Raw genomic sequence first — 24,093 nt, forward strand, 5'->3', positions numbered from 1 at the left:
AGAGGCAGCAATCTCTGCAGGGAATGAAACAGACTTTCTCTCCTTTCTCCTCTACTTCATTTTGACCCTCACTCTTCCCTCTTCCAAACAAGATCCTTTTTATTCCTGCATGTAAATAGTTGTAAATGTTCTTTGTATATAGTTTTTATTTTTATAAATGTTTTTTTAAATAAATGTTCTATAAAATGATCAAAGGTTTTGGTGTGTTACTTTGTGTATAACATAGTAAATCATCATTTATATTTGTTACATTCAAATATTATTTATATATTAAGACTACAATCATTTGAATTGTACATTCACTTTATGTCGTATTGCAAATACACTCACAATAGTATAGTAAAAAATTGTTATTTGTCATTGGACCAGTGTTGTGGTATAGTGTAATGAGAATGTAGCAACGAGACAGATTAATTTTGGAGGATGGCTCCATTTATCATTTACAATATACAAAGTGTGGAAATCAAAAGAAAAGACAATAGAATGGAATAATTATAGGAGCTAAACATAAAGGACATAAACAGCACAGTATGTAATGAACAAAAACTATTCAGTCGGCTGCCACGGGACTGCTCCCTCGGCAGAAAAGTGAGCCATGAAACTGTCCCGAACCCGGATGGCCTCTCTGGCAGAATTATTTGCTGCAACCCGACCAAGACTCTGCAGCGACTCCTCTGTACCCTGCACCCCCGCCCTCACAGCAGGTGCCTCTTCAGATCTCCTCAGAAAGTTGTGGAGGACACACGTCGCCTTCACACACCTCTCCACAACATCAGGCTGAACCTCTATGAGGCGGCGATATATCCTCCACTGTGAGGACAGGATCCCAAAGGCATTCTCCACCACCATCCGGGCTCTGGACAGACGGTAATTAAATACCCGTCTCTCTCGGGGAAGGGAGCGCCCAGGGAATGGCCTCATGAGGTTTTTCCTGAGGGGAAAGGCCTCATCTGCCACAAAGACATGGGGCAGGGGTCCTCTGTGGTCAGCTCCTGGTAGAGGACGGTCAGGTGGCAGATGGAGGGTGCCACCACGGAGTGCCTGGCCAAAGGCTGAGTTAGACAGAATCCCACCATCGCTTGTCCGGCCATATCCCCCAACATCAATCACCCGGAAGCAATACCTTGCATCCACAACAGCTAGAAGAACTAGAGAAAAATGTCCCTTGTAATTAAAAAACTGGGATCCGGTATTGGGGGGTGCCTTTATCATGACGTGCTTGCCGTCCAGTGCTCCACAGCAGAGCGGGAAGTTCCACCTCTCCTCAAAACCCTCTGCAATGGACCTCCATTCATCTGTGGAGGGCACAGCCATGAACTCCTCTACTAAGCAGTCCCAGATTGCAGTCGCCACATCTGGGACAATCTTGCAGACTGTGGAGACACCAACACGGAAGCTGCTGGCGATGGTCCGGAAGGAGTCTCCTGTGGCAAGATATCTGAAAGAGAAAATAAAATGAACATGGTTATAAATGCAGATTGCGATTCCATATTAGAAAATATAAATTTTTTACAGTTAAATTTATTGATAGTGGCAAGTAGAAAACCACTATATTGTGTTTCAAAGTTTCACATAGCATCTTAGCATTTAAAACTGCAATAAATACATTAAATCAATTTAACCGTTATTTTTCATATTGAAACTGTCGAAAATACACAAGAAAGTGAATTAATCAACATGACAGCCTCTGAACTCAATGCAAAACTAATATTACATACAGGCAACGGAATAAAAAATAGATTCAGTCAGTCATCGCTACTAAAATTAATTTGAAACAAACTCGTCATGTGTATGTGGAGGTTCAGTCGTTAATTACTTGTAATCACACAGAATATTAAATAATTTACTGACCGGAGACAGATTGATAGGCGCTCTGCAGGTGGAATACAGCGCCTGTAGTTAGTGTCCTGGAGGGAAATCCTCCCACCGACACGGGACAACAGGTCATCGAACTGGGGCCTGCTCAGTCGGAAGTACCGCTGAAAGCGGCCGTCATCCAGGCGCAGCTCCTGGAGGAGTTGGTGAAACTCACCAAGCTGGGTGCGCCTCCGAAGGATCGGGTGGACCCAGACACGGCGCCGAACTTGTTTACGCCGTTTTTCAGCCTTCCATAGCACATACAGTGCAGCTATCCTCTCAACGTAATCCATGTCCGCCATTTTGCAATGAACTGAATTTCACGCGCGAATGACGCGAATAGCGCGAATGACGCGAATTTCACGCGCGAATGACGCGAATGACGCGAATGACGCGAATGAAGCGAATGACGCGAATGACGCGAGTAAACACAAAATGTTCAAGCGTCCAACTCCTCGCGAATAGCGCGTTTTTGACGCCTCATTCGCGCTCTATGTGAACACACAGTAATCCGTCTGATTTCTGCAGGGATTAACAGACCAATCATGAATATTGAGCGAGTGCTTATAGGCTGGAGTTGTAATCTACAAGCAGTTGATGAACAGTGATAGGTACTGATGACAGCCGAATGAAGAGGAGCTTATGAATCAGTCCTTGTTTCAGAGGTTTAGAATAGAAAGCATTTCTCCTGGGTTTGGGCCATTCAGGTATTGCAGAGCACAAAGAGGCAGGAATGATTCTGCATGTTTTGTTAGAGCAATTAATAACTCAACAATTGTGACAGATTCTGTGAAAGGACTTTCATGGGAAGGACCAAGGTAAGATGCTTACATAAATTATTATTTACCGTTTACAAAGTAGCTGCAAACGAGCAATGCGTTTTAATTAACCATTATCTCTGTTGTTCTATACCTTATGCATAAATTATTGTTTATAATTTATTTTATTCAGTTTTAGGACTACACGCATTTTAAAATAATTTATCTACAAACTAGAATCTGGACACGTGTCCTCTGTTGTCATATATGTTATGATATGAGATAATATAAGACATAATATAATAGACATAATGGGATTTCATATTAATCGTCTATAATCACAATATAAAATAATTTCACTGCTTCGATTTGGGTTGTGGATGTTGCCTTTTTTCTTTCCCTTTTGTTACTGTTGTTTTAAATGGTTATCATATGGGTTTCTCCTGTGTTCTAAAATTGTACTTTCTGTCCTGTTAGTCTTCTAATGACCCCTTAAACAACAAAGCCTTGTCTATAACGAAGACATCATCCTTTATCAAGTGTAAAACTGTTGGGTTACCATACGTGCCATTTTTCCTAGACACGTCCTGGCCAGGATTTCAGGTGCGTCTTCCAGTGGTCTCATTTGTCCACATCATCAAGGTTCATTGTTTCATGTTTTATTTCAGAAAATCAACTGTTAAATTTCAAGGTGAGAATGAAACTACAATAATTATACATCTTAAGAGAAATAAATGTTAATTTTACAGTGTTTTTTAACTCGACAAATGCGACCTCTGGAGGATGCACCTGAAATCCTGGCCAGGACGTGTCGGGGAAACGTGGCACGTATGGTCACCCTAGTAAAACTACAAACATATGCATGTAGTTATTTTCTGATTTCCGGTATTAGTTTCTCACCTGGTATCATATTAAAATAAAACAAAATATTTAAAAACCTTAAAATTAAAAAACAAATGAACTTTAAGATGACACCTTTGTGTAAGTAAGCCTTCAATCCTCTTTGTTTTCATTCTGTTAACTGACTTGCAATTATGTCATGAAGTTATATTTATTTAAGCTCATCAAATATCACACCCAGCTTATTATTATATCTAAATTTACAAATCCAGACACAGACACATGTTTAACATCACCTTATAATTTGTGTTTACGTAGTTTTGTGCAAAGTTCAAGATCATTGGACACTGCATAGAGCAGCTCTGCAAAAGCTTATCTTAATAAAGTAAAAATTTGTGTCAATTTGTGGCATTTATTTTGGAGGTTTTTTCCAAATGGAGATAGCAGAGGCACAAGGTCTCTCCGGCACACACTCACTCACAAGTGGGACAGAGAAAGATGAACCCTCCACTGTTCTATTAAACACTTCCAGTTGCCCCGGCTCCTCACCTGCAATCTGTGGTTCAGCAGTCTCTGCCCTGCATTCCAAAGTCAGAGAAGTGTCCCAGAGAAAGCTCAGGGGGAATGAGGGAGATGATCTTTGCACAAAACAGTCAGTAAAGGATAAAAAAGACAATGAGCAATGGTTTCCTCAAACAGAGGAGTCAAGCACTGGTGATGATAAAGTGCTGGAGCCCAAGTTTCAGTTGCACACTGCTCTCCCCAAATGTGTAATGCAAGGACAAAGGGAGTCTTGCACCAAAAGTGGATCTCATGGTGTAGCAGCAATTTCTCGTGGGCTTTGTGAAGGGTCTAGCCTGGAGAACATCGCAGTGGGTGGTGTTAGTGAGCTTCAAGGAGACACCCCACCAACAAAATACACAACGTCGTCTCCTAGGCACTGGGCTCCTCCAAAGGGCTTCTGGAAAGTGGCCCGACCCGAGACATTACAGCTGAATTCAGAGAGTTCTGTCACACAGGATGTACCCACTAAAAATGAGGAGGATTCAAAACAGAAGCCAAAGCTAAGGACTGTGGATGCAGTTGTTCACAAAGAGCTGCAAAGGTCTGACAGCTTGGAAAGTGCTTTTCCTAGATGTCTTCAAAAAGAGATGGTTCCGGGAACGACGGATCAAGTTGGTGGGCTGTGGAAGGCAGACAGCTTGGAGACACTATGCTCCAGAGGAGGGGCTTTGTCACTTGCAGATAAAGTAGAGATGAACAAGAGATACCTCAACCAATACCAAGTGAAGGCCATAGAGATAACAACTTCAATGCGTCCAGAGGGACAATATAAACCACCAATGGAGCCAAACCAAGGTAGGACTAAAGAAGTACCTTTGCTGAAAAATAGCTTAAAGTGATAGGTCACCCAAAGCTGTCTGTCATCTGTCCTCATTTACTCACCCTCAGATTGTTACAAACCTAAATACATTTATTTGTTCTGCCAGGCACTAAGGATGCTATTCGGAAGAATGTCAGTGACCGAGCAGATCTTGTCCCCCATATACTGCCACAGGGAAAATAAACACTATGGTAGTCAATGGTGGATATTCATTTTTGGATTAACTATTCCTTTAAATTCAGTTGTGTTTGGGATGCAAGGTAAACGGTTTCAAACATTTTGTTAGTTTAAGGGCAACAAACCAACCACAACTTGGTCAACAAGCTCATGACCAGCTTGGACAAAGCTAGAAAATGGCTACCGTTTAGCCTAAAGGAATAGTTTGCCCCAAAAATAAAATTCTGTCATAATTTATTTACCCTGATGTCATCCAAAACCTATAGTTGAACACAAAAGAAGATCTTTGAGATATGTCTCAGTGGTTTTGTGTCATACAATGGAAGTCAATGGAGGCCAGTGTTGTTTGCTTACCAACAGTCTTCAAAATATCTTCTTTTGTCTTTTTCAGAATAGATAAAGTCATGTTTTGAACTACATGGTGAGAAAGTGATGACATTATTGAATTATCCCTTTTCATCCTAGGGATCTGTCCTGTTAACACAGAAGGTATTAGGTCTTTAGTAAGATATGTTTCTGTTAGTTTACAAAGAATGTACTTTCCAAAATATATTTGATATATTAACATGGTTATAATGGTTATTTTTCAATGTTATTATCTGGTGATAATTGCCTTAGACAGTTTTCATTGTAGTCATGATTTAACCAGCATTAGTCACCCATGGGTCACTGACCCAAAACCCGCAAGAGGAAGGTTAGTATGATCTCTCAGAACAGATGTGCCCATCTCCGTGATTGCAGATGTGGGGGGAGGGGCCGTGAAAGTGGACCGGTGGAGATGACAGTATTTTAATATTGCATGATGTCGAGAAAGACTGGATTCTGCTGGCTTGGTTTTCAGGAGTGTTGTGTAACGTAACAGCAGGCTGAGCTCTACTGGCTCAGAAAGCTAGAAGGGTTCAATAGGTTTGTATTATTTGCACTGTGTAGTTTGTATTTTATTCCACAGCAGAGTCTGTGTTTTTACACAGATTTATCTTCTTACAAAGTAGGGGATTGGGATTCAGCAGTCATCACAAAGGAGCCTGCGTTTAATTATAAGTAAGTTACATTCTCAACACACTATCAAAAAGGTTTAGTAACTTGCATTTGTGGTAGACCACTTGACAGACTACAAGTCCATATGAAAAACCAATATCCCATCATTCTAAGATTAAGACCACCATCAGCATGTGCATGGCCATGGCAGCGATTACATAAAACACAATTATTAATCTGGCACTCCATACATTGAAGTTTTTCGGATTTGTGCTGCTTTGATTGTATGGTACAAGATCATCCTGATAACCCATGTTTATTCTTAAATTCAAGCACAAAACCATTTAGATTTATAATAAAAAATTATTTGATACACTTTAATCTTCAATCTTATAATGAGTAAAGTAGGACATACAATATTATAACAGAAGAGCCTTTTATTATGTAGATGACTGAAAAATCTAAAACATCAAAATAATCAAAATAATCTGGATAATTGTTAAATAAAAGTATAAAACCTTTAATCTGTTCTGCACAGACCCCTGATTGCCAGCAATGACATAACTCTCAGCCCACGTCATGAGCAAGCAAAGCGTCTGTTAGAAAGAGCTCGATTTAAAGCGCGTTCTCAAAACCTGAAAAGGGAAAACTCCACCTGCTCCGCTCAAAAGGAGAGCTTGTAAGTCACCCCTGCAGTTTTTATTTGCTTCTTGGTGTTTGAATTAAATTATGTTTTTTTCACTGAACTGATCTAGTACTAACAATAAACTAAACACCAGAGACCTTATTGTTCTCAGATCAGTTTGTTATCACTTAATAAAATATTAATAAAAAACACGGTCATGATTCTAGAAAGGCAATGTCTAGTATTAAAATTAAGTAGTTCTTTACTAAATATGTGCTTTCATGTTACATAATCACATATATTTCATATAACATAAAGCCAAAGAAATAATTAAGAGACCATTCCAAATTTCTATATATTCAGCATTTCTAGATGTATTTTGTCCATTACAAAACAGTTGAATTTCCACATAATCAAATCTCAGGAGTGACATAAATTCATCCAACAGCAATGTTAAAGACTGACAGCAAGACAAGACACATGATTTCTTTAAAAAACTTTTCTTAAATACATGAACAAATATTACAGTTTTAAAAAAAAAGTGAACATAAACTTGTTTTCTTTGCAGTATTTGAGGTCTGAAAAAATACAGAGCATCTCTTCTGGTATTTTGACCTGTTTCTGCATTTTTTCTTTTCTGCAAATAACTGCAAATAGAAAGAATATTTCTGTTTGAAATTTGGGAGAAATATTCAGTTCTCAGATAAAATCAAAAATGTTTTTACCTCAACACATACCTATTGATGGTACTTTCAGAAAATACTGAAACTGCTATTTGAAATGGTCTCTTAATGTTTTCTTTGGCTGTATATTTCTGAAGTTGATTTCTATTAATCCTGTCATATTTTCTGTTAATTCAAACCTAAATGTACATACAAAAAACATATTTGATGTTCTTTTCAGCTTTACATGATAATTACGTAACATTATGCTGTGACGTAATACAGGTATATCCAGGTGTTCTCTAACAACTCTTGTTTTTGCTTTGTAGGAAGCTGTTACCCATCACTGTTTCACCTACAGTGCACAGTGCTGTTCTTGTGACAGCTAAAGAGCAGGTGGCTTCATATATTCAGCAGCACGATGTCCGAGGTAGGAACCACGAACGAGGGATGCGCATGCGCCGATGTGGACAGTCACCCACAAGAGTACGTTTCGAAGACGAGTCAGAAAAGGAAGCTAAAAGACGATACTTAGAGCGGGTACGTCAACGTGGACCAGTGGTGGTGGAGAAATCCCAGTCTACCCAGCAGCACAAACCTGAACCTGAGGAAAGCAGAGGGAGTGCAATAAATTGGGTTAATGTTGGTATTCCTGTGGCTATATTGACCAATGATGGAGAGTGTCTGGCTGCCATGGTTCCAAAAGAAGAAATTCTCAGGACATGTGAAGCCTGTGGAAGTATCTTGAGACCTGCGCAAATCAATGATTTTTCTTCTAAGCCGACTCACGGTGGCACAGATTCTCAGGGTAAGACAAGTCCTCGATGGGCCACCCCTGACAAAACAAGTCATGAAACCATCTCCCCTACCTATATGGAAGGCATTTCATTGACTAGAGCTCAGGGTTTGGATGAAAAGGTCAGAAAACAAGGTGTGGGTAGTGCAGGTGAGAGCGTGTCAGGGTTTGGAAAACTCAGGAGGAGGAGCAGAAAAGGGGAAAGCAGAGTGGAAGCAGGTCTCGGTCCATACGCCCAGAGTCAGGATCTATGGGCTCAGAGAAGGAACTCCAAAACCAGATCGAGTCTGGAGGATCAAACTACTCGTTCTAAAGTTTTGAAGATACCAACACAGAGTGAAACCTCAACTGATTCTCCTCAACTTCCTATCAAATCGGCTCTGAAATCAGGTTGCAAGAGTCAGCAGACTGGGCCACGAGTGGTTAAACTAATGCCCTCGTTTCAGTACCGCCTAATTCACCTTGACCACAAACTGGATGTAGGCTCTCACCAAGAAAACGTTCAAGCTGATGAGCACCTTAGTGTCACTCTCAGTGCCTCTCCACAGGTGATTCCAGTCACCTCAGGACTGACTCCTTGTATCAGACCATCCTCTCTCAGGTATACTTCAGCTATGCTGACCACGGACCTTCAGGCTTTAACAATATGGGACACTGCTGGAGACACAGTCACCGGTAAGGTAATATAGAACAAAGGATATTTTTCTTTGTTTAACAAAAACAGGTCCTTACCCATCATGTTTAATGCATCACAATGACAGGAAAAAATACGATTTGACTGGTAAAGTTGAGGCAGGTACAAAAAAAAGGATGTGAACTAATGATAAAAAAAGTCCAATGTGGCAATAAAACTTTTTGCGTTTATTGTTCATCAGGTCATTTAGCAAGTGATGGTGTCTACAAGGACCCCAGAACCGTTTCCACAACCTCTGTTCCCTCAGAATGCCGACCAACTCTTAGAGCAACGCCCAAGTCAGATCTGAGGGCAGAACTTCTGAGATCAGAGCACAGAAAATCTGAAATGCAGTGTGATGATAGTTCGGCTGGGTGTAGGTAAGATACATCATTACAAGTTCCTGGCACAATTACTTTTTTGTATAAATTTTCACGTAATCGTTAATTGATCTCACTATGGCCTTCACTCACGCCTATATGTACTGTAGGAGAGATGGGGAGCGGGAAACAAGGCCTAAGTTATCCCTTCGTCGATTTTTCTCAGCTATGGGACTAAACAGTGTAGGTAAGCTAGTAAAGGGCAGTCGCTCCAACAGCATGGAGCATCTGTGTTTTCCCACTGGCCGCAACAGTTCTGCCTCCCCCAGTCAAACACACAGAGGCCTGGTCCCTCTAAAGAGGACTCCCTCTCTCCAGTCTCTGCATATAGTAAGTATGTTTTCAGCATTCAGAATTATTCATTAAAGATTTAAGCCACAAGACACGCCACAATATCCTTGGAGATATATATGATCTTTTGTTTAATGAAATTGAAAAAACCCATCAAGTGGTTAGTCTGCTGATCCAACCCAGTATCACGCCAAAGCGTGTAACAGACCCGAAAGTCCACTCGAAAATGTGTGTCAGTGTCACGCTTTGACTCCTCTAGGTGTATTCATGACATGCTCAGTTCTTTGAACTTGTAAAACTGAAATGACTTAAAAATACGTTTTAATTGTACTTTTATTTTAATTAATAGATATTTAGAGCACTTAACCCACTCCTACACACCTCCTGACGAAAAAAAAAAACAAAGTCAGCAAAGTCAGCCACATGCATTTATTAAAATACACACCAAAAACAGTATGAAAACATTTCGAACAGCTCTTGTCCATTCCGAGTCTTTTATAGCCGTACAATATCATACACAGTAGATTTTAATCACCGATGACGACCTGCTGCAGGAACGTACGCAAGTGGCGTAGGTGTAAACACTCAATTTTTGAAATTGTACGCACTACACAACCTCACTAAACATTACTCCACCTTTATACATGCGTGTTATGTTCAATTCTAGAGGAGACAAAGCTTGACACTGACACGCATTTTCGAGTGGACCGGCGTGTCTGTTACATGCTTTGGGGTGCTACTGGGTTGGCTGATCATAATGCATTTGCTGACTTTCTCTATCTAATGAGATACTTTAATCAACCTTGAAAAATGAACAGAAAAAAGATACACACGCCGGCGCCATTTATTTCATATTTGCTTCTGGCTGTCCTTGCCTGCCATGATGGCGGTTTAAACAGAATAGGTCACGTGACTGCCGGAGCTCTATAAGTACCTACGGTTTTCTGTTACCAACATTTTTCAAAATATCTTCATTTGTGTTCTGTAGAAGAACGCAACTCATACAGGTTTAAAATTACAACAGGGCGTCTAAAAATTATATCATTTTCATTTTGAAGGTGAACTATCCCTTTAACACTTTGTTTACCAAATTTTTGTTGTCCCACCATAGGACACATGTACATCTGTCAACTACCCATATTATGTGTGTGTATAGTTTTCTCAAACCCATCAAGAACATGTCTAGGTCAAAAGAAAGTCTATTCTAATGGAAATAAATTAAATATAATTGAAAATATAACACTGCCATTCGCTAGATGTAATCCTGAATTCTGAATTTCGACATGCCAGTAAAATACAAATGTATTAAATGTCAATAATTACTGTATATTTATGTAAAAAGAGACATGTGTTTCAATATTGTCTTGTTGCTGTCTACCCACAGCAGTCTCCTCTGGCTCAATTGCGCAAAGTCTCTTCTGTCCAAAGTCTCCAGTCCCCAAAGAGAAAGTTTGAACGTTCTACTATACTAGGAGAGTTACCACTGAGTTTGACACCCAGGTGTGAAAAGTTATTTTAATGTCTTAAAATAATTAGGACCCATTCAGACAGAAAGGCCGCCACACTCTGTCAATGTATAATATCTATGTTGCAGGAACATTGAGAAAGAAGAGGCACTAGATGATTCTCGAGAAACCGGTCTTCTAGGACGCCTTGTCCAAGCTTTTCCTGATGGAACTTTGCTCATTGAGCTCATCAGACCTGCCAACGCACCCTTTGGCTTTGTAATTTCCAGGGGTAAAGGAAGACCTGACTCAGGTAGACTATATTTGAGGTGATTCAAAGCACATTTTCCAAAAAAGATCAGGGATGTATTACAGTATGCTTTGGTTTTACAGGTATATATGTGGAACGAGTTGGAGACGGTCCCACCGAGAACATCTACACTGGACTACTGGGTGTTGGAGATGAGATTCTAGAAGTGAATGGGGAAATTATTGCTGGACTGACCTTAGATCAGGTTACACGCCTTTTGACCCGTGAAAGCAAAACCAAGATACGAATTTGTCCAAATTCCTGGATTAAGCACTGATGTACAACAAAAATTACAGGGGATTTATGAAAAGGATGAAGACTACAGAAAAGTTTGAACCGTGATTGAACTGTCAGTGAAATTGTCCAATCTCAAATTAAGAGCATGTAGAGTGACAATGTGTTGTTTGCAAAGCAATGGAATAAAAAAATAACCCGGTGGGTTTTAAGATACCGACCACTGGTCTCTTTCTTATTATTATCATCTAATTTGAATGGCTCATGTTAGGAGGCAGACAAACTGATTAAATTGACAATTTGATAAATGCTACAATTGTATTATATAATAGCCTTTCCAGAAACATGTAAGATTACAGAACAAATGACAGTTTTACAATCCAAGTGCAAAATAACCATGCAAATTGAAAGACACTGGATTCCCCATTACTAGTATGAAAAGCACCACCAATACGAACTGAGCCGTGACAAACATTACTCAAGGGCCATTACAAAAGGTGCGTTGTTCAACTTCATTAAGCGTTTTGCAGACCGATTAGTGTATGGCATCAAAGTACCGCGAGAGCGATTCGAACGGCTCTGTTTGTTCTTATCTCGCCCTTGCTGTATTTTGATGTTGTTCGCCCAATTGGTCCAGGCAGAGCCGCAGGGTTGAACACACTTTTTCTCACTTGAAAATCAATGAAATAAAAAATCTTATATATTAATGTTATAAATAAGTATTATTGACACTGTGTTGTTTAGCTTGTTTAACTCTTTAAGTCAAGTAATTGTCATACACTTACATGCACTTATCGTAAAAGTGGCTTTATTAGTGGTCTCATGAAATTGTTTAACTCATATGAGTGGGCTAGACACACGCGTACACACTGTGAGTGAGTCCTCCACACAGTGCTTGCACTCTCTCAGTGTGGTATATGACTGCTGCTTTGGACAATATGAGCGGATCATCAAAGCTTCTTTTTGGATTTTTACTAATAGAGACATGGTTCGGATTTATTCATACATTCCTTGACCTGGAGCCTGTTCTGCGCGAGTCATCTCATCTCAAACCCAAAGTTGTCATTGCAATTTTGGCCCGTAACAGTGAACACAGTCTTCCTTATTTTTTGGGATGTATTGAGAGACTGGATTATCCAAAGGACCGCATCTCTATTTGGTAACTGGGTTTTGCGTTATAGTTTTATATTGTTAGTCATGCAGGCATATAGCCTTTCCGTTCAAGTTTATTGTAATCTCAAACTATGAACTGTTTGTTTTAAAAAAATGTTTTTAATAGGATGCTTTCTGACTTTCAATGACATAAAAAATAGTTCAGCGTATAATGCTTACCAGATCAACATGCATTTAAATATTTTTCGTTGCCTTTAAACTTAAATAGACAAAGAAATAGAGAAATACATAGAATATTTTTCAATGCAAATTAAGTATTTATTTTAACATTACACTAAGTTGTTTTATTTTTAAATAGCTAGTGTGTCACCCAAGCTACAACAGTAAAAATGTATAAGCATATGTTTTGTGCGGCATTTGCCCACAAATTGCAGTGAGAACTGGGTTTTTAACTGCACCTCAATCTGAAATAGCCTTGAACCCTTGAAAAGTAAATAAAGACAAAAATCACAGTGACGTGAAAGATTGTGTGGATGTGTAAAGGTAGAAAGTGATGGAGAACGTGCCTGAAAAAACTACAACGAATATGGATCTTATGTTTGTCAGGGCTGCTACTGACCACAATATTGACAACACAACGGCTATGGTGCATGAATGGCTCTCTAAAGTGGAGAATTTGTATCACTCAGTACAACTGCAGACCATGGAGGAGGAGATAAGGTGTCTGTATACCGACAAATGCACCTAAAGCTGTACATGTATACTGCATATGAATTATACATTTAATTGTATTTTTACTCTCCAGTTATTTAGGACTACACTTATCTAGTATAGTTATGTATAGGAGCACTATTTCATAACATGAATACTCTGTTTCATATAGTTTCTATGTAGATGAGCTTGGGCCCAAGCACTGGCCTGACTCTCGGTTCACCCATGTGATGAAGCTGAGACAGGCTGCACTCAGATCGGCCAGGGCACAGTGGGCGGACTACATTCTGGTAGGACTACATCTTTATTGAAATATTTTCAAATGTCCTCCTTTATATAGTGATGATGTCATAGAAATGTGACATTTTCATATTGTTGGGAAAGGGTGTTTGATTAAGTCCATTTGCTCCCAAGTTTACAGACAGTGACAACCTGCTGACAAACACACAAGTGCTAAATCAACTGATCGCAGAGAACCTCACGCTGGTTGCACCAATGCTGGAGTCTAGTACACTCTATTCAAACTTTTGGTGCGGCATGACCCCACAGGTAATTTGACTTTTTTTTCTATTTTGTCTCAATATTGGTGAAGCAATTTCTAAGATGATTCTGAATCACTCTAGAAAATTCCACCATCTTTTCTTTTTGCAGGGGTATTACAAACGAACACCACATTATGTACCCATTCGAAACTGGAAGCTTATTGGTTGCCATCCTGTTCCTATGATTCACTCCACCATGCTGATTGACCTGCGGCGTTATGCTGGTGCAGCCCTGGCCTTTTATCCCATCCACCATGACTATCTTTGGGCTTTGGATGATATCATGGCATTTGGCTTTTCTGCAAGACAAGCAGGTAAGAACCTCACTATAACTAGTACACTTTAGTAATGTAGTATAGTATAGTATTATACTGTGCATTTGCTATTTAATTCTCTTTACAGGTGTGCAGATGTTCTTGTGTAACAAAGAGCATTATGGGTATCTGCCGCTCCCTTTGAAGACTCGGCAGAGTTTGGAGGAAGAGGTGGAGAGCTTCAAGCACACAGTCACAGAGGCACTAAGTCTGTATCACTGAATATGATATAACAACTTCAAACAATATGAAAATTTGATATAGCCCATTCACAGGAAAGAATCTGAGGACCACTGAGACTTTCTAGTGAAAGTTTTTTATTACAGTAAAAAATAGATCTGGATCATCCATTCACTAGTCTGTTTAGCTCGGACAAAAGCTTCACTGTATGGATTTCCATACACTTTTCACAGGAAGGAGAGAATTCTCACTCTACTGTGACATCTCTCACACGATCGTTTGGTTTAAGAGCTCTGACTGTCTTCAGGCTGTGTTGTCTCCTGTCATTAGATTTAATGGAATTTAATGATGTATGCTTCAATGTTTACAAATCTCGCCACCACATTTCTTTTAAAGCAAAACTATGTTTCTTTGGATGGAAAAAATATTTATTCATACGTTTAAATATGGAATAAAATACCAACATAACCTGTAAAATCTACCGTACAAATATCCTTTTACCGTAATAGCAGAAAAAGTTCTACCGTATATATTACGCTAAACTTCTGGCAACCACAGCTGCCGGTTTTTAACCGTAAAAATAACAGTTTTATTTTTACAATGAAACACCGTAATATTCAATGCCAAATATTTAATTTATGCGGCATTCATACAGTATTTTTTTGTGAATTATATGGCAAAACAGCGTTTCTTTTTATGGAAGAATCTTTTATTTATATGGTAAAATATGGAATAAAATGGCAATGTTAAACGTAAAATCAACAGCGCTAATGTCCTTTTAAAGTTCTGGCAACCACAGCTACGCTTTTTACAGTGTAGGCTACTTCACCCAAATTTTTTTATTCTGTCATCATTTACTCACATTCGAGTTGTTCCAAATCTGTATAAATTTGTTGGTTCTGATAAACACAGAGAAAGATATTGGGATGAATGCTTATAACCAAACAGATCTCCACACCCATAGACTACCAAAAAACAAAACAATCGTAGTCAAAAGTGACCCCAGAACTGTTTGCTGTCCTACATTCTTCAAAATGTCTTCTTTTGTGTTCTACAGAACAAAAAACTATAAAGTAATGTTTCCTACAATGGGAGTCAATGGGTGTTGAGATCTGTTTGGTTATAAGCATTATTCCAAATATCTTTCTCTGTGTTTATTAGAACAAAGAAATTTATACAGATTCGGAACAACTCGAAGATGAGTAAATGATGAAAGAATTTTCACTTTAAGTGATCACTGATCAGTCTCATTGAGACTCACATATCATCAAATATATAATAAATTGCTAGTTAGAGAAAGTGAGAAAATTATTGGTTTTTCATTTTACTGGTTTCGGTAGATGCTAAGTTTGTCACAAAAACCAGTAGAACAAAGTTTTTCGTCCACAGTTGCCTTTCAAATGGAGACTACGCATTATCTGCACATTCCCCATAAACCCAAAGACACCATGGCATTCGACCAGGTAAAATACTTCAAATGAAATATTGTAAAAACTTGTATAACCATGCACCACTCTTTTGCACCACTTTTTTAAACCAAATGTAAAAATCGTCTTTAAGCAATGCTCTCTGTGTATATTTATATGAATTAATTATGATCTTTAAAGTCAGTATGGAACTATGGATTTATCTTTTCCACTCTTCAGGTCTTCCTGATTAATCTGAAGCGCAGGGCAGATCGTAGAGATTATATGATGCGTTCTTTGGAAGTGCTGGGCATAGATGTAACCGTCACAGATGCGGTGGATGGCAAGTATGATGTTATAAACCACTGAATGGTCCTCCCACTTTCTCACCCATAAAGATCTCATACTTTTCATTTGCCTATACAAAGTATGTTTTTTCTGTAGCACCGTAAAATCCCATTCATTTCTGTTTTTTTCTAGAGCCCTAAATTCATCTCAGCTGAGGGCATTGGGTATTGAAATGCTGCCTAGTTATAAAGACCCTTACTCGAGCGTGTCCTAACTAAGGGTGAAATTGGTTGCTTTCTCAGTCATTACAACATTTGGAAAAAGGTACACAACAAAAGCTGATGTTCTAGAATTAAAGTTTATGTCCATAACGTTTGTCATTTGTCGCCCCCAGGTGGTGGAGCTCCGGCAACAGCAGGTGCTTGTATTAGAGGACGATGTGAGGTTTGAACCTAACTTCAAGAGCCGCCTTAATATCATCATGGACGATGTGGAGAAATCAAGACTTAAGTGGGACTTAATGTAAATCATAGTTTGACAATAGAAACATCTGGGTTTTTCCTGCTGCTCTAAGCATTTAACATTTTATTTTAAAGTGTAAACAAGACAAAAATCTCTCTCTTTGTGCAATCATGCCGGTGTAGTATTGCAACATCACACACTTTACATTACATCTCTCTTTCTCTTGAAGTTATGTGGGCCGTAAACGATTGCAAATCAAGCACCCTGAGCACTGGGTGGAGGGGGTCAAGAGCCTGGTGAGCCCAGATTATTCTTATTGGACACTAGGCTATGCCCTTTCACTGAAAGGGGCACAGAAACTTCTGGATGCCCAGCCCCTTGGCAAGATGCTGCCAGTGGATGAGTTTCTACCTGTTATGTTTAACAAGCACCCCAAGTGAGTCCTACTTTCAATTTATAAACAGATAACCAATTTTTTTATTTTTTTGTAGTTTAGTTTAGTTAAATTATGCTGGAATAAAAACTCAAATCATGTTAAAAGCATTCCTACTTATTATTTAGCATGATAGTTTTGCTTCCTAATTATTATATAATAATAACTCTTGCATTATCTCTCTGTAGGAAACAATACATGTCTCATTTTAAGCTGAGAAACTTGAAGGCTTTCTCCGTAGAGCCTCTACTTCTATTTCCCACACACTACACCGGGGAGCCAGGTTATTTTAGCGACACTGAGACCTCCACCATCTGGGATGATGAGACCGTGGGCACTGACTGGGACCGCTACCATATCCGTGGAAACCGCAGCCGTGGTGAAAAGACACCTTCTCCTGTCTCTGAAAATAGTGGAAGGGATGAACTTTGATTAACAAATAAGGAATATTTAAAATGTCTTGAAGAAATAAAAAACTGCATGGACTTGGATTAATAAAAGAAAAAGAAAAATGCCAAACTCTATAGCACTCAAACATACGCTTTGAAAAACACTGGTAAAACAATACCTGATCCTGATCCTTTTTATTCTCACAAGAGTTTAGTTTAAAGGAATAGCTCACCATAACATGAAAATTTACTCACCTCAAGTTGTTTCAAAGCTAGCTGTATACATTTCTTTGTTCTGTTGTACATAGACAATTTGGAAGAATTTGAGCCCTTTTCAGTTCTGGGACATCATTCAATACCATAGTAGAAAATGTTGTATGGTTTTTTGTTCTGTTGAACACAAAATTAGATATTTTGTAGAATTTAGGAAACCCAACAGTTCTGGGGGACCTTTGACTACCCTTCCTACTAGTCCATGATGTTCCAGAACTGAAAAAAATAATAATGGCTTAACACTCTTCAAAGAATCTTTCTCTGTGTTCCTCAGAACAAAGAAATGTATACAGATTTGGAGGGCGAGTAAATAATTAAATAAAAATGTATTTTTTTTGGGTGAACCATCGCTTTAAGCCCTTTAAACAAGAATAAAACATGATGATTATGTGACATGATGGTCAGTTTGTTGCAAAAAGGTGGTTTCTAAAATGCAGGAGTCTCTGCATCGGATTCATTTTTTAATCTGCTTCTAAAAAGATTCCCTCAGATACTACAGTTTACAGACCAATATAAATGTCAGACTTTTAGGTAAAGATTTATACTTAATGTGGGGTCCAAAAATCTGAAACCACATTGAAATATAAAATTAAACCATCAAACCCCCATGCAAATGCAAGAATTTAATTTTTGATAGCTGTCCACTGTCCATGCAAAAAAGGGTTAATGCGTCTATAAAATCTACATGTATTACAATTATACAATAATACGAAGGATTGTTGTAAAACACTTTTTATAATATCCAAGTCATTAAAAGTAATAAACACAAAAACACCACTTAACTCTTTATCAGTTTATTATTTAAAAAGCACTGGAGGGTTTTTTTTGGAGGCAAACAATGAATCAATTTCTCAAGTCAAATTATTAGTCAAGTCTCATACCATAAAATAAGTACTGAAAAAAGATATTTTAAAGCACATCAAAACAAAATCAAGTAATAAATAAAAAAGCAGAATAACCTAAAATGAATAGAATGCTTAACATTAGGTCCTGCTCCAGAAGAACAGAGATTTCAGCATTTTATCACCTGAGGAGAAACATGGAAGCATTTGTACGGACTAAACCCGCTGGTCCACTGATATGGGACATGGCTGTATGTTGAGACCATGAAAAGATCTCTTTTGACATAACTTTAGTGTGATTTACTGTAGACCGTCTGCCAATCAGTGTATAATCAGTTTAGTGTGTAAAAAACTTCAGCATGGACAATGTATAGATTGTACGCCAAGCAACAAAGCATTTCTCAAAATAAAGTCATCCCTCTACAAATTCTCAATCTAGCAATTAGATTTAAAGCAACCACACTCACACACACATATCTCAGTTAACCTGCTTTTGATATACAGAGATACAGATGCTAAAAAACAGCAAATGATGCAGCATTTTCCTGAAGGAACTATAGAGTACGACCTCTCTTTGCTATTTGATTGCTAAGCTATACTAGATACCTGGACTCTGTTCTACACTATTCACTATGTTCTGCATACTTTAGAGACACCCACAGTACACAAACTAATACAAAGCAACAACAAACCAAACAATACAAAAGATAATAATCACTGAAATTAAAGACCTCAAAAAACAATAAAAAACAAATCAAGACTTGATCCAGTGGTTTGTGATAGCACAGACTGTCCAGAGTTCTAGCTGCAAATGTGTGGAGCATAATGGGAGGGATCTCAAATGCAAAGTTGACTCCAGACTGCTAAAAGAGGGCATTGTAAGCGAAAATCAAAAGACGCATCACAATGGTCCAGTTTCACATACAAAACCCGCAGCAGCAAAGCACAGTGTACCATTGATGTAATAGTGCATTAGCCAAACACAGTACAACAGATCCAAATACAACTCAAACCATGCATCTGATTGGAAGAAAACAGCTCATAAGGCCTTTGAAGGAGATTTGTGGCCAAACGTACAAAACAGTTTTAGGAATACATAATTTAATTGGCTATAGAATACATATAGTCTTCGATACTATTCTGGTTTGTTATTGTTGAGAATGTATTTATCATTGCACTTCAGATATCTGCCAGCAGCTATGTGAAGTACATTGAATATTGCATGTTCAGCACAGAAAACATTTTTTTCCAGACAAACTGTATAATACAGTATTAAAATGTTATCTGTAGGTTTGAGAATCAGAAAGACAGCAGACAAACGTGTAAGCGTTTGAATCGGTTACTGATGTAGCGGAGTTGATACTACAGAAGGTGAAGGAAATAATACAATTGAAAATGCCACAGAAATCATTTAGTCCGCACACAGACAAATGTGCATATTGAGACTTATGTATCGATTTATTGTGACAGGCCTTTACCCCCTTCCACAGTGTTCATATTGTAGAAGAACTATGCAGTAGCATAAAGTGTAACCCATCACACTAGCAGACGAATAATATCATTGACAATACCAGTAAGAAAAAAGTGCAATATTGCATGTGTATTTCTTTAGTTGAGTAGATCAATGCCTGGCGGCATACCTGTAGAAAATACCAAACAGTAAACAATGGTGCAAAACAAGTCGAAGTATTTAAGGCTTTCTGAGTTTCCTGATGTGTTCTTTGTTCTCTGAGATAGTTATAAGAGGTCCGCAGACGGGACAGTTCGGATAGAGTTCGCGTTCTCCCCCCCGTGTGAATATACATACAAATGTGACGCGCAAACATTCGCACACAAGCAGCACTATTCTATTCAAGCGTGTACTGTCATAAGTATTACTTATTAGTAGTTTATATAATAACATCTTTACCATTGAAGCTTCGAGCATAGATATTATCTACACATATCCACATTACTATTAAACACATCGCTACATGTATCAACATGTCAACATTACATGGACAAACACAAGAGTTCCCCCGATGCGCAAAGCAATAATAGATGCATGGGCTATAAGTGATTAAAAAAACAAAATGGCTTTTAAGACGCCATGCTGATCCTAGTAGAAAACATAAGCAAAAAAGTTAACTAAAATGACAATAAGTTATTATGATTTTAAACATTTCAGTAGGGAAGGCTGTGGCAATACAGGCTGTTTCTACCTAACAGAAACTCACTGGCCATTTCGGTTTTAATTATAAGAAAAGTTTTCTTTATATAGAAATCTTATTAGATTAAGGAATCAAAATGAGGAATGACTAAGTTTATACCAAATGTTTTTAAAACGCACAACGTCGCTGCAGGTAAACGTTGTGATAACAATAGAACAAATCAATGTGGTTATTGTATCGTACAGCATGTGTGGACAAGCAAAACAGATCAGCGGGAGTTTGCTATTCTGGCTGTACAAAAAGACAAGACAAACAAGGTTGTGCTAAATTTCGACAATAGATGGAAAGACAGGAAAGACCAAATGCTGTTGAGCAGGAGAACCTGTCAGAGGTTATAAAACATGGTTGACAAGTGATGCTAGGCTAGATGACAAAGAACACAAGTGTTGTTGGAAAGCTCCTGGTGGCCATTTTATCAACATACATCCGAAAACAGCTCACAATACATTTTACCCAAAGCAGGCGCACTTAAGATGAACATTGTATTCGGCATCACTTGCCAGCCATGTGATCAAGTAATCGCATGACTCTGGCATATCTAGGGAATGTGCTTAAGAGTTTGTGTCTCCGTCGCCCATTTTTGGTCATTACGAAAGGGGTTCAGAGGAAGACGTGAAGTTCACCATTTTCAGCCTGTGGAGGTAAGAACTGAGCTAAAAAGATCCCAGCATGCACAGTGATCGAATAAGGCTGCATTGCGTCTTACAGGGATGGTTGTCACAGTGCAGAAAACAGGGGTCTGATCGAGGTCCCGGAGAGGTTGTGATGAGGCAGTGGGTGTGCCTACTCGGCAGTGCTGGCGTACTCTGAGGAGGAAGAGGGCTGGGCGGAGGCAGGTCCTTGAACCGAGCCCTTACGGTTGATCATGGAGGGGTGGAAGTTGGGGTGCCGACGAGCGTGCTTGATGAGGTGATCACTGCGCATGAAGCGCTTGTCGCAGAGGGGGCACAGGAAGCGCTTCTCGCCCGTGTGCGTGCGCAGGTGCCGGGCTAGCTCGTCTGAACGTGCAAATTTTTTTTCGCAGTCAGGCCAAGTGCAGGGAAAAGGCCTCTCACCTAAGAAATGAACATGGAGAATTATTATGTTATATATTTAAAAGTGATTGGTGGAATTTGTTTAAAGCAGCAGTACCCATAAAATCAAGTGTTCCATGATGAATTACAAGGAACTACTACAGTATTATTCGGTCAATGCACTACGAACTATAAACAAATTGACATTCTGCTTTTGTGCACTGTTATTGTACTCATTTTATTTTAATAGTATATTAGCAAGTGTACTACTGTTCTATAGTGTACTAGAATTTGGTTAGTAACTCTACAAGGGTTTTCTTAGTGTACTAGCCACTTCACTAGTACTTTTAAGTACTACCCTGTATTAGTGTTCTCTTAGTTATCGTAGTAATGTACACGCTACTGTACTTTTTGCTTGAACACCATCACTCAGAACATCCTGTACAATATTTCAAGTACATACAGTGAACTTTGCCAACTGAATGGCGCATAATGAGAGGCCAGGTGCGTGGCTTAGGAGCTCTTTTAGCTTTAGTCAAATAACAGAAGGTGCATTTAAATGGGAACCTCCTCGTGACCGGGCAGACAGGGCGCGCGCACACGGTTTGTGCTCGAGCCCTGTTCATATGCAAATATGGGGGTTCGTCACTACACTACTATACTCGGTCCTCCCTCACGCGCTCCTTCCTTTGTTCATAAACTTTCTTTGTCCGTCGGCCTCAGTTGGGAGTTTTCCACTCTTTTGTTCAGCTAACGAATAGTAAATTACATTATTATCCACAAATTCACTTGTAATATCTCTAGTAATTGCCGTTGATGAGTGTTGACAGGAAGAGCCCCATACCCGTCAATAAACAAACAAACGGCTGGCACGAATGAATGTTCCCCTATCCAAAATCTGTAATAAAACACATACGGAGTGCATGGGGCCCGTGCATAAAATTCCAATTAATGCTATCCAAACTGTAACCATTTCTAAAACAATGCACGCAGCGTGGAAAATAGTGTATACTTGCTTACGTTATATAAGTTAACATGTGATCCAACGTAATAGCAAAAGCGATCTGTATATAACAGGTAAATTATATAACAATAAAGGTTATATGCCAATATGTATACATCCGTAACATTAGCGCTCATCCTCTACCATGTGGTTTGGCTTACCTGTGTGTGTTCTGATGTGCGCTTTCAGGTGGGATGATTTGCCGTACACCCTGTCACATCCGTTGAAAGTACAGGGGTGACGCTTGGTTGGGGACCGGGGTGCGCCCCCTCCTCCCCAAATCTGCTGGGGGGTGTTATTGTACTGTCCCGGGACAGGGGTGGCCGAGGGGGTCATGGTTGGCGTTGGGGTGGTGGAGTCTGACAACGTGGTGTAACCGCTCTCTCCGCATGACGAGTTGCTGCTCTCGGAATAGGCCGACATAGGACGAAACTTGCCATGCAGGTCGGTGAGGATCTCGGCCACAGTCATCACATTTGCCCCCTCTAACCGGAGCGTCTCCCGCACCTCCCTGTCCTCGCTCGACCCCTCTGGCTCCCCGGCAGTAAGGCCCTGAGGAGGGGCCTGAGCCGCACCAGACACCGGGGTGGGTCGATGGAGTACGGGACCGCTGGATATCGACACCAGGCACTCCGCGGCTAAATAATCCGAATAAGCGAACGACATTATATCTGCGTTTAACGACAAAGCAAAAGTTAAGGAGAGCCTCGTTGCCTGAGCTCGGTCAGTTGTTCTCCAGAGATTTTTAACTCCGCGTTTTTCTCATCGGCGACTCGGTTCACTAGCTACGATAGATAACAAATAAATAAATAAAACGAAAGACAAAAATGTCCGAAATTAAGTTTAAAAAATACGCTACCGGGGTGTCTGCGTTTCAAGCCCCAACGTGGTGTCCTACATTGCCCCTCGTTTCATTGTGTCTGCTGCTGCTACAGCCGGCAAAGCCCACGCCACGCCCCCGGTAGCGACCTTTAGTAATCCCACTACGATGAAGGTCTGACACATGAATATTAACTACGTACTACGTAGTTATGCGTAACTGATTGGTTGAACGGCATACGTTTGTAAATAGGCGGCACTAAACTGGCAAACTGACGAATCGCGGGTTCGTATGTACAAATAAATTAGGTTACGTGAGGGACGCTTCAGGATGGTTGCCGAGCAACGTCAACAAGACGTAATTCATATTCATGAGTTTACCCTTTCGCCGTAGTACGATCTTTTCAAGCATGCTAAGCGAAACACGCATGGAGTGACGCGAGTAGCTGATGCGCGAGACGGGAGTGGAGCGAATGGAGTCCATTTAATGATGAGTCAAATTACACCCGAAACCGATCAAAAGCGTAATCACAGTACAGCACGCTTCGTGTCGTACTCGAGCGAGTTTAATGAGTTGTTTTGTCAGATTATACAATTGTAGGCGAGCAGGGAGGTGTATCCGGTTACCAACTAAGTTTGATACTTGATATGTTTAAAGTCGTCATTTACAAGCCAGAAAAACAGG

At 39.5% G+C, this 24,093-nt stretch overlaps 4 protein-coding genes across 7 annotated transcripts; 2 read left to right on the forward strand and 2 right to left on the reverse strand.

Moving 5' to 3' along the window:
* Positions 1-125: 125 nt before the first annotated feature.
* On the reverse strand, positions 126-2,383 carry LOC306891895 (uncharacterized protein). Its single transcript, XM_079452517.1, has 2 exons — positions 1,852-2,383; positions 126-1,438 (listed from the first exon to the last, which is right to left on the reverse strand). Exons 1-2 carry the CDS (start codon positions 2,157-2,159, stop codon positions 547-549), a joined length of 1,200 nt encoding a protein of 399 aa, XP_079308643.1. The 5' UTR covers positions 2,160-2,383; the 3' UTR covers positions 126-546.
* Positions 2,253-11,631, forward strand: LOC306891894 (uncharacterized protein). Of its 2 annotated transcripts, none has more exons than XM_079452515.1 (10): positions 2,253-2,675; positions 3,879-4,814; positions 5,988-6,057; positions 6,533-6,673; positions 7,611-8,752; positions 8,953-9,130; positions 9,241-9,460; positions 10,806-10,921; positions 11,016-11,179; positions 11,260-11,631. In XM_079452515.1, the coding sequence occupies exons 2-10, from the start codon at positions 3,890-3,892 to the stop codon at positions 11,451-11,453; spliced, it is 3,150 nt and encodes a 1,049-aa protein (XP_079308641.1). In that variant the 5' UTR covers positions 2,253-2,675; positions 3,879-3,889; the 3' UTR covers positions 11,454-11,631. The 2 variants fall into 2 exon arrangements, with proteins under 2 accessions (XP_079308641.1, XP_079308642.1); XM_079452516.1 differs by having other exon boundaries at positions 2,257-2,675; positions 6,006-6,057.
* Positions 11,632-12,327: 696 nt separating this feature from the next.
* On the forward strand, positions 12,328-17,291 carry colgalt2a (collagen beta(1-O)galactosyltransferase 2a; the record flags this gene model as incomplete). The annotated part of the gene is given in 13 exon segments (XM_079453691.1): positions 12,328-12,569; positions 13,130-13,243; positions 13,407-13,524; positions 13,649-13,783; positions 13,886-14,090; positions 14,179-14,298; positions 15,660-15,733; positions 15,917-16,023; positions 16,157-16,223; positions 16,229-16,288; positions 16,359-16,486; positions 16,656-16,862; positions 17,048-17,291. Coding segments are annotated over 13 exon segments (1,821 nt in total).
* A 1,010-nt stretch (positions 17,292-18,301) lies between these two features.
* LOC306892447 (Krueppel-like factor 9) lies at positions 18,302-23,538 on the reverse strand. 3 transcript variants are annotated; one of them, XM_079453573.1, is made up of 3 exons: positions 23,449-23,538; positions 22,751-23,374; positions 18,302-21,628 (listed from the first exon to the last, which is right to left on the reverse strand). In XM_079453573.1, exons 2-3 carry the CDS (start codon positions 23,253-23,255, stop codon positions 21,357-21,359), a joined length of 777 nt encoding a protein of 258 aa, XP_079309699.1. In that variant the 5' UTR covers positions 23,256-23,374; positions 23,449-23,538; the 3' UTR covers positions 18,302-21,356. The 3 variants fall into 3 exon arrangements, 2 of the variants coding, with proteins under 2 accessions (XP_079309699.1, XP_079309700.1); XM_079453574.1 differs by having other exon boundaries at positions 22,751-23,260; positions 23,449-23,536; XR_013786471.1 differs by having other exon boundaries at positions 20,965-21,206; positions 21,280-21,628; positions 22,751-23,536.
* Positions 23,539-24,093: the final 555 nt, after the last annotated feature.

This window comes from Barbatula barbatula (assembly GCF_947034865.1).
Source record: "Barbatula barbatula genome assembly, chromosome: 3".
Taxonomy (NCBI): Eukaryota; Metazoa; Chordata; class Actinopteri; order Cypriniformes; family Nemacheilidae; genus Barbatula; species Barbatula barbatula.